This window comes from Phocoena sinus, chromosome 5 (assembly GCF_008692025.1).
Source record: "Phocoena sinus isolate mPhoSin1 chromosome 5, mPhoSin1.pri, whole genome shotgun sequence".
Taxonomy (NCBI): domain Eukaryota; kingdom Metazoa; phylum Chordata; class Mammalia; order Artiodactyla; family Phocoenidae; genus Phocoena; species Phocoena sinus.
Genome location: NC_045767.1, coordinates 132832244 through 132841469, shown reverse-complemented (window position 1 = coordinate 132841469; position 9226 = coordinate 132832244). Strand labels below are relative to the sequence as shown.

General features: G+C 38.8%; 1 protein-coding gene across 4 annotated transcripts in view; it reads left to right on the top strand.

Moving 5' to 3' along the window:
* The first annotated feature begins 15 nt into the window (after nucleotides 1–15).
* Nucleotides 16–9226, top strand: part of NUDT9 (nudix hydrolase 9) — a 30049-nt gene continuing 20838 nt past the window's right edge. The window contains exons 1-2 of one of the 4 annotated variants that reach the window (XM_032632612.1): nucleotides 16–400; nucleotides 5836–6075. In XM_032632612.1, coding sequence (XP_032488503.1) covers nucleotides 294–400; nucleotides 5836–6075 — 347 coding nt within the window. In that variant the 5' untranslated portion in view covers nucleotides 16–293. The remainder of the gene's footprint in view (nucleotides 401–5835; nucleotides 6076–9226) is intronic. The other 3 variants (XR_004349984.1, XM_032632614.1, XM_032632615.1) reach the window with 3 other exon arrangements.

Sequence of the window (9226 nt, the reverse complement as noted above, 5' to 3'; positions counted from 1 at the left end):
AAAGTGCCGTCGCGCACCGGGGACGTCACGGCCCGGTTGGCTCTATTCCCGACTGCTGGCGCTGGCCGTTTGGGCGTCCCCTGGGCGGCGTGTCGAGCTGGGCTGTTGTTTGGGGAGGGCGTTTGGTTCCCTGTGTGTTGATGAGATAAAACTGGCTGCTCCCGCTCCGGAACCCGAGGGCCGCCCGGTCCTATTGCCTGCTGGATACCCGGGGCCCAGGGGTGTGGGGAGGCCGGAGGCTGCGGCCCAAGCTAACAGCGACCCCGCTCCGCACATCTCCACGCGGGCTGCTGATGGCCGGACGCTTCCTGGGGAAGACTTTAGCCACCGTGTCTCTCTCTGTGGCCTTGGCCTCAGTGACTCTCAAGTCCTTCGGCCGTTGCAGCATCGCGGCGTGCAGGTATTCCCTCTTCTAGTGCTGGCTCCTTGTCCCGAGTCCTTGTGTTGTGAGGGGGAAGCAGCTTCTGGTCGGGCGGCTTCAGTAGGCTTCGCTTGGGTCCCAGCTCTTTACGGCCGTATACACGTTTTTTAAAAGGCTCTAAAATGTTTTACCTGCCTTTTGAGAAAAACAAGCTGTAGTGACCTTTCTTATGATACTCGAACTTTGCCATCTTCCATGAGTCACTAACATTCTTGTCCCCAGAGAGTTTAAATAGCACATGTTTGGGTGTGGTGTTGTTCCGTGCCATTTTTTTGTTTTTTTTGTGTGTTTTTTTTGTTTAATACTTAAAACATTATTGTTAAAATTAGCACATGTACGTAGTTTAAAGATGCTAACCGTATAAATGCTGTAAAAGGAAAAATATAAGTCGTCATTGCTCTCCTCCACTTCTCCATTTCAGTGTAGATAATATATTTATTAGTTACCTTTTTAAAAAAAATTGCCTTGGATAAATTCAGGCATTTATGGTAGCTCACGCTGCCTCCTCCTTTTATTCCTCTCTCCTGGTTTCTAAACACGATGTCCTAGGTACCATGCCCATGGTAGGCGCGGAGTAATAAACAAGTTTTATGAGGCTGCCTCTAGGAGTTTTTTTGTTTGTTTGTTTTTTGTTTCTTGTTTATTTATATTTTTGCTTCTCATGTCATGTTTACTTTCGGCACGAGGAAATTTTCTTCTATTTGTTTTTTCCCCCATTTTTTTTCCTGTCCTGTCCTTTTTCTCCACCCCCGGAACTCCAGTGATAGCTTTTGGACTTTCTGGGTAGTGCCTCTGTTTCTCTTTTTCTTTAATTTTCCATTGGTTTGTCTGTTTGTATGAAGTTCTTAGAGATTTTCCTCAAATTTATCTTCTAGATTACTAGTTCAGACTGCTGTCCTGTGCATTGTCATCTCTTCTATTGAATCGTAAATTTTAACAAGAACTTTTTCCCCCTAATTGCTCTCTTTAATATCCTTTTCTTACTTTATGGCTATAAAAGTCCTTTGAATGTGTAAAAATGATAATTAGAATAAAAATTATTTTCTGTTTCCTGAATTGTCTGACCCTTCTGGGTCACTGGTTCTGTTCCTTTTTGGTCCCTTTTCCTTGTTTTTTTTCTCAAACATCTGGCGGATGCTAGTTATTTATATTTTGATTAATGTAGATAATAGGCATTGTTTTCTGTAAACAGGAGCACTGATTGAATATTGCCCCCGGGTACCAGTGCACCTAGACCTGAGGGTTTCGGCTGAGGGTGTGTGAGCAGGTGGACAGGCTGGAAACCTCCCCCTTCCTGTTCCAGACTTTACACTGTGTAGCAGCTTCCCCGCTGAACATAGCTGCCCTAACTTTATTTCCTCAGTGTGAATTACGGAGATATTAAGCCTAAATTTCTGCTGTGTTCTCTAATACCTAATTCACAATAGAGGTTCTAGTCCTTCATTTTCTTTAAACTTTGGTTTTATCCTGGGGACAAACAACTAATACCGACCTTTTGTTTGTAGGGTAGGGAGGGAGGAGGGCTGATTTCCATGGTTACGTCCCACTGCTCACTTAGGACATTTGGGCCCACTTATTTCCAATGTAACTCTCTGGTGGGGCATGTTGGTATGGGGGGTGCTTTATGTGTGTGTGGTGGGGAGACTGGGGGTACATGGGAGCTCTGTGTTTTCTGCACAGTTTTGCTGTGAACCTGAAACCGCTTTCAAAAATAAAGTCTATTCAAAAAAAAAAAAGGTAGGTAGTATCCTTTCCTCGATTCACACAGGGACAGGTACATGGAAAATAAAAGACATAATGCTCTTGTTAAAAAGAAAAAAAAGTTGACAAAACCAATGGAAAGATAGTGTTTCAAGCAAGAATGGTTTGAATATCAAAGGAGTAAGGGAGGTCTTGGGGAAATTTTGATGAAGGCTTCTAATACTTTTGCTAAAATTATCCCCTCTGATTTGACTGTGAAGGTATAAAAGTGAAGTTTGCTGAATAATGTAGCTATAAATAAAATGTAATAGAAATATAATAAAAACAAATTTGATTAGTTCCTTGTTTGAAGACTTAGGTTATAACCAAATCTATATACTTATATACCTATAATATAAAATTTATTTTCATAATACTTCCCTTCAGTTTTATTGAGATAAAATGGATATACAGTACTGTATAAGATTAATGTGTACAGCATAAATATTTGAAATACATCATGAAATGACCTACCACACTATGTTCCTGTTACACAACATAGTGATGATATTTCCATACATTTTAACTTGATAACCAGGGTAAGTCTAGTTACCTTATGTCACCATACAAAGATAACATAGTTATTCCCCACATCTTACATTTCATACTCGTGACTCATTTATTTTGTACCTGGAAGTTTGTACCTCAATTAATCTTCTCCCTTTTCCACTTCTTTCCTCCCCCTACCACCCTCTCGTCTGGCAACCACCTGTTTGTTCTATGTATCTATGACTCTGTTTCTGTTTTGTTATGTTTATTTGTTTTGTGTTTTAGATTCCACATATAAGTGGAAAGACAGTATTTGTCTTTCTCTTTTCTCTGTGTGACACTTCACTTAGCATAATAGTCTCTGAGTCCAACCGTGTTGTCATAAATGGAAAGATTTCATGCCTTTTTTATAGCTGAGTAATATTCCACTGTGTGTGTGTGTGTGTGTGTGTGTGTGTGTGTGTGTGTGTGTATGTGTGTGTGTGAGAGAGAGAGAGACAAACAGACAGACATAGACAGACATCTTTATCCATCTTTTGATGGGCACTTAGGCTGCTTCCATATCTTGGCTATTATAAATAATACTGCTGTGAAAATGGGGGTGTGTGTATCTTTTCTAATTAGTGTTTTTGGTTTCTTCAGATAAATACCCTGGAGTGGAATTGCTGGATCATATGGTAGTTCTATTTTTAATTTTTTTGAGGAATCTCCATATTGTTTTCCGTAGTGGCTGCACCAATTTACATTCCCATTAGCAGCGCACAAACGGTCCCTTTTCTCCGCATCCTCACCAACACTTGTTATTTGTTGTCTTTTTGATAATAACCATTCTGACAGGTGTAAGGTGATATCTCATTGTGGTTTTGATTTGCATTTCCATGATGATTAGCAGTGTTGAACATATTTTCATGTTCTGTTGGCCATTTCTGTGTCTTCTTTGGAAAAATATCTATTCGGATCCTCCACCCATTTTTTTAAATTGGGTTGCTTTTTATTGTTTTTTTTTTTTTTGCGGTACGCGGGCCTCTCACCGTTGCAGCCTCTCCTGTTGCGGAGCACAGGCTCCGGACGCGCAGGCCCAGTGGCTATGGCTCACGGGCCCAGCTGCTCCGCGGCATGTGGGATCTTCCTGGAGCAGGGCACGAACCCACGTCCCCTGCATCGGCAAGCGGACTCTCAACCACTTCGCCACCAGGGAAGCCTGGTTATTTCATTTTTATGGGATAGATTACCAGGAATGAAATTACTGAGTTGAAGGATATAAGTATATTCATCATGGATTGCACTTAGTTTTCATGTCTCTATCTGGAAGAGTTCTAACTTTATCGTTCATGACCTTAGTGATTTAAAGAGTATGGACCTTTATTCTGTAAGTTATCCTTTAATGTGGGTGTGTCATATATTTCCTCATGTCTAGACTCAGGTCATATATTCTTGTAGGGAATACCTCAGAAATGATTGCTCTGTGCTTTTCACTATATGATATCAAGAGGCACATGAATTTGACTTATTTCACCACCCCATAAAGTTGGTGTTTGTCCCATCCGCCATTTGTGTCAGGAAGGGCAAATTGTTACAGTATTGTGAGAGCAGGGGAAGGGAGCTGTCATCAGTTTACCATGTTCTCAGAATCCCCTTTATCATATTAAATATCCTAATTTAGGGTCATTAGGAATTTTAATCTCTAAGAATAATGAGAAGGCATTTAAATTCTTAGGAAGAGAAATGAAAAATTTTTGTGTAGGCTGTGAGGTAAAGGTTCAGTTTTTTGTTTTCTCTTTTTTTGTATATGCTATCTAGTTATTTCAGCTCTACACCTCTTATTTTACTCTAAAGTTTATAATTTGTACATTTGTCACAGTCTGACTTCAAGTAATATTACATTACTTTGTGTATAATGTGAGAATCCTACAACAGTATATTTCCATTTCCTGTTATTCTTTTGTGCTATTTTTGTCATACATTTTTTACACATGTATGTTAGACTGTAAACTATTTTTTTTTTTTTTTTTTTTTTTTTTTTTTTTTTTTTTTTTTATGCGTTACGCGGGCCTCTCACTGTTGTGGCCTCTCCCGTTGCGGAGGACAGGCTCCGGACGCGCAGGCTCAGCGGCCATGGCTCACGGGCCCAGCCGCTCCGCGGCATGTGGGATCCTCCCAGACCGGGGCACGAACCCGTGTCCCCTGCATCGGCAGGCGGACTCTCAACCACTGCGCCACCAGGGAAGCCCTGTAAACTATTTTTAAAATTGATTCCTTCGTGTAGACCTAAGAGTCTTCCTTTACATTTGTTTTTGTGGTTGAATTTTTATAACAAACTTATCTTCCCCAACATTTGTGCTAACAAAAGTAAACTTCTGTCCCTTTTTCTCAATGAAAATAAATAAAGTGAATAGGTTTCAATTAATAAGATTTAGCAATATTTTTTAAAAATATTTGTTTATTTATTTTGGCTGCACTGGGACTTAGTTGCGGCACTCAGGATCTTCGTTGCTGTGTGTGGGATCTTAGTTGTGGCATGCAGGATCTTTAGTTGAGGCATGCAGGCTTCTTAGTTGCTGCATGCAGGCTTCTTAGTTGCAGCATGCATGTGGGATCTAGTTCCCCAACCAGGGATTGAACCCGCGCCCAGTGCATTGAGAGTACAGTGTCTTGGCCACTGGACCACCAGGGAAGTCCCTAACTATATATATATATATATATATATATATATTTAAATAAATTTATTTATTTATTTTTGGCTGTGTTGGGTCTTAGTTTCTGTGCGAGGGCTTTCTCTTGTTGCGTTGAGCGGGGGCCACTCTTCATCGCGGTGCGCGGGCCTCTCACTATTGCGGCCTCTCTTGTTGCACAGCACAGGCTCCAGATGCGCAGGCTCAGTAGCTGTGGTGCACGGGCTGAGTTGCTCTGCGGCATGTGGGATTTTCCCAGACCAGGGCTCAAACCCGTGTCCCCTGCATTGGCAGGCAGATTCTCAACCACTGTGCCACCAGGGAAGCCCCATAGCAATATTTTTATATTTGAAAATAATCTCTCACAGATTTTGGATCTTTACATTAATATGCATCAAATTAGAATTTTCTGATTTTTAAGTCTTTGAAAAGTTCTATTTTGTGGTCTGTGAATTAGGTTCTTTAATTAATTAATTTTGTACTTATATAAAACATTTTTCTTTTTCCTCCCAGTAACTCATTTTCATCCTGTGGATTTCATCTTAACTCCAACATGATGTCTGGTTCTGATGGTACCAAAGAGAATTCCCACAACAAGGCTCGGACATCTCCTTACCCAGGTTCAAAAGTTCAACGCAGCCAGGTTCCTAATGAAAAGGTAGGCTGGCTTGTTGAGTGGCAAGACTATAATCCTGTGGAATACACTGCAGTCTCTGTCTTGGCTGGACCTCGGTGGGCAGATCCTCAGATCAGGTGAGTAAATTAGTTGGTGTTAGCCGGGTGTAAGACTTTTGGAGAAGGTAATGGTTGTATTTGTAAATTATCATTTTATAGTTGAAAAATAGTTTTTATCCAGTGCTTGACTTTATTATAACTCAGTTTCCACATTTGCTTGAATTCTTTTTTTAAAATATTTATTTATTTTGGCTCTGCCAGGTCTTAGTTGTGGCACATGGGCTCTTAGTTGTGGCATACGGGCTCTTAGTTGTGGCAGGCGGGCTTCTTAGTTGCGGCATGCATGTGGTATCTAGTTCCTCTACCAGGGATTGAACCCAGACCCCCTGCATTGGGAGCATGGAGTCTTACTCACTGGACCACCAGGGAAGTCCCTCACATTTGCTTGAATTCTTGCCAAAGCTCTTCAGTTCATTTTTGTTTATTCTTTTGGGGGTTTTATGGTGATCTTTCCAAATAGGTAAATCTATTTTGTTGTGGAGTTTTTTACTGTATGAAATGACAAGTGGTGGTCTCTGTTTTTATTTCTTTTGTTTGGGTTATCAATAACACCTTTTGTGGTTATTTTCCAACATAGCTAGACTTGTATTTGAATAGTGAATATTTTTCAGAAACTTTTTCCAGATTACTAAGAACAGGATGATGATAAAATTAGACCAGTGTGAGAAGATAGAAAAGGGATAGAAAAAGGAGAGAGAAAGAGGAAAAAAAAAAAGTCAAGCAAAAATGTTTTGACTAAATTCAGAGAAGTGCTGTGTTGATTCATGTTTTATATTTATGTTTCTTTTGATTAAATATAATGATAGAGTTGTAAAATGTGTTAACTGTGAGCTAGGCACTGTACTAAATGTTTTATAACCATTATTTTATTTTATTCTTATAACTATTCTGGAAGGCAGACAGGGTTGTTATTTCTACTTTATAGAGAAATAAACACACACAAAAAATGGAAGCACAGAAAGTTTGTCCTTTGCATCTGGTCGGTCATGTAGCTAGTAGATGGTATAGCTTGGACTTGAGCTCAGTCTGACTTCAGATTTCATGCCCTTAACTACTCTGCTAAGCTGCTGCCCTAGTTTGGGAACATTTTATAAGTTTGATTTAATGGGTAAATTTATTATAAATGATCGTCCTCTCAAGGCCTTATTTAGTCAGTTAAATAAGAATTTTTGCTAGTTGGATTGATCCAGTATTAGTTCATTAGGTTGTTAAACTTTACCAGATCACTTATTGCTGTGACTTGATTTCTACCCACAGTTTCCTTATTTAATCCAAAGGTGTGTTTGTGATAGTACTTGGATTATTAATTAATCATGAAGCTAACTTGTGGAGAAATTATTAGCTGTAAATGAGTTGCATTTCACTCATTTTAGAGGATGTACATGTTTATACAAATATTATACATACACATTATGTACAATTAAAATTAATGTTGCCAGGGGTGCTATACAGTGTAAACAGAGGAAGACAATACATCTTCTTATTTTTCATTCAATTTGTGTTTTAAAAGTTAAATTTGTATCACTATCTAAATCAAGCTTTATTACTAACGTTAATGCTTCAATTATAACTAGAGTCATGCTTTATTTTTTCCCCCAGAAGATGGCTCCCTTTACTTATCTAAAATTTTATTATGAAACATTTCTAACATACAGAAAATTTGAAAGAACTTTATGGGGAACACTCATAAATCCACCACTTTGATTCTTTTATCAACATTTTATTATACTTATTTTATTCACATAAATATCCATCTATCCCTCCTCCTTTCATTTTTTTTTTTTTTTTTTTTTTTTGTGGTACGCGGGCCTCACACCGCTGTGGCCTCTCCTGTTGCGGAGCACAGGCTCCGGACGCGCAGGCTCAGCGGCCATGGCTCACGGGCCCAGCCGCTCCGCGGCATGCGGGATCTTCCCGGACCGGGGCACGAACCCGCGTCCCCTGCATCGGCAGGCGGACTCTCAACCACTGCGCCATCAGGGAAGACCCCATCTTGTTTTTTTGATGTATCAGTACATCTCCCCCTATATACTTCAACAAGTATTTCATTAACTAGTATTCAATGTTTATTTAGTTTCTTTTATTTTTAAAATTTTTATTGAAGTATATTTATTTACAATGTTGTGTTAATTTCAGGTGTACAGGAAAGTGAATCAGTTATACATGTACATGTATCCACTCTTTTTTAGATTCTTTTCCCATGTAGGTCATTACAGAGTATTGAGTAGAGTTCCCTGTGTTATACAGTAGGTCCTTATTAGTTACCTATTTTATATATAGTGGTATGTATATGTCAATCCCAATCTCCCAATTTATCCCCCTGCCTCCTTTCCCCCCTGGTAACCGTAAGTTTGTTTTCTACATCTGTGACTTTATTTCTGTTTTGTAAATAAGTTCATTTGTACCATTTTTTTAGATTCCACATATACTGGTGCATTTCTAGAGTCCCAAGAGCATTATAAGTCTGGTTTCATAATTTCATGATTTTTACCATTTAATTATTTTTACATGTGTGTTCAATGGAAGAATGGTTAGAAGTCTTGAGAAAATGTCTGGATCATTCAAGTTGGAAATTATTTCCAAAACAGAGTACAAATATATCTATTCTCTTGCTTATTGGAATTAAAGCAAGAAAAAAAGTGAAACTTATGTCAGAACTGCCCATGAACTGTCCAGTGCTATATAAATATTCACTGTCAGTGCAATTATATCAGCGATTTCATAATGGGGAGGACAGTAGTTTATTTATAGCTTTAAAAATTTTTTTTTGAGTATGACATACTTGCAGTAAAGTATACATTTCTTAAGTATGCAGGTGTAGCTCAGTAAGATTTTATATTTATATAACTGTAATCCAGAGCTATGTCCAGATCAAATCTGGAACATTTCTAGCATATCTATTTTAATCTACATCATGGTTATTATGAAGTTTGTGGGTGAATTCATGTTTTGTGGGTTTACTTTGATCAAAGTATTAATCAGTGTACATTTGAAGAAATTAAAATTACTTTGAAACAGTAGAAATGACAAAATATCAGAAGGAATCTTATTTTTAGAACTATAGGAACCATTAATTGCCATATTGTGCCCACGGACAATTCCACTTTGCTAATAGTAACATAGACTTTCTTGTGGTATGTGGGAGGAGCTCCAGTGTGTCTGCCATTAG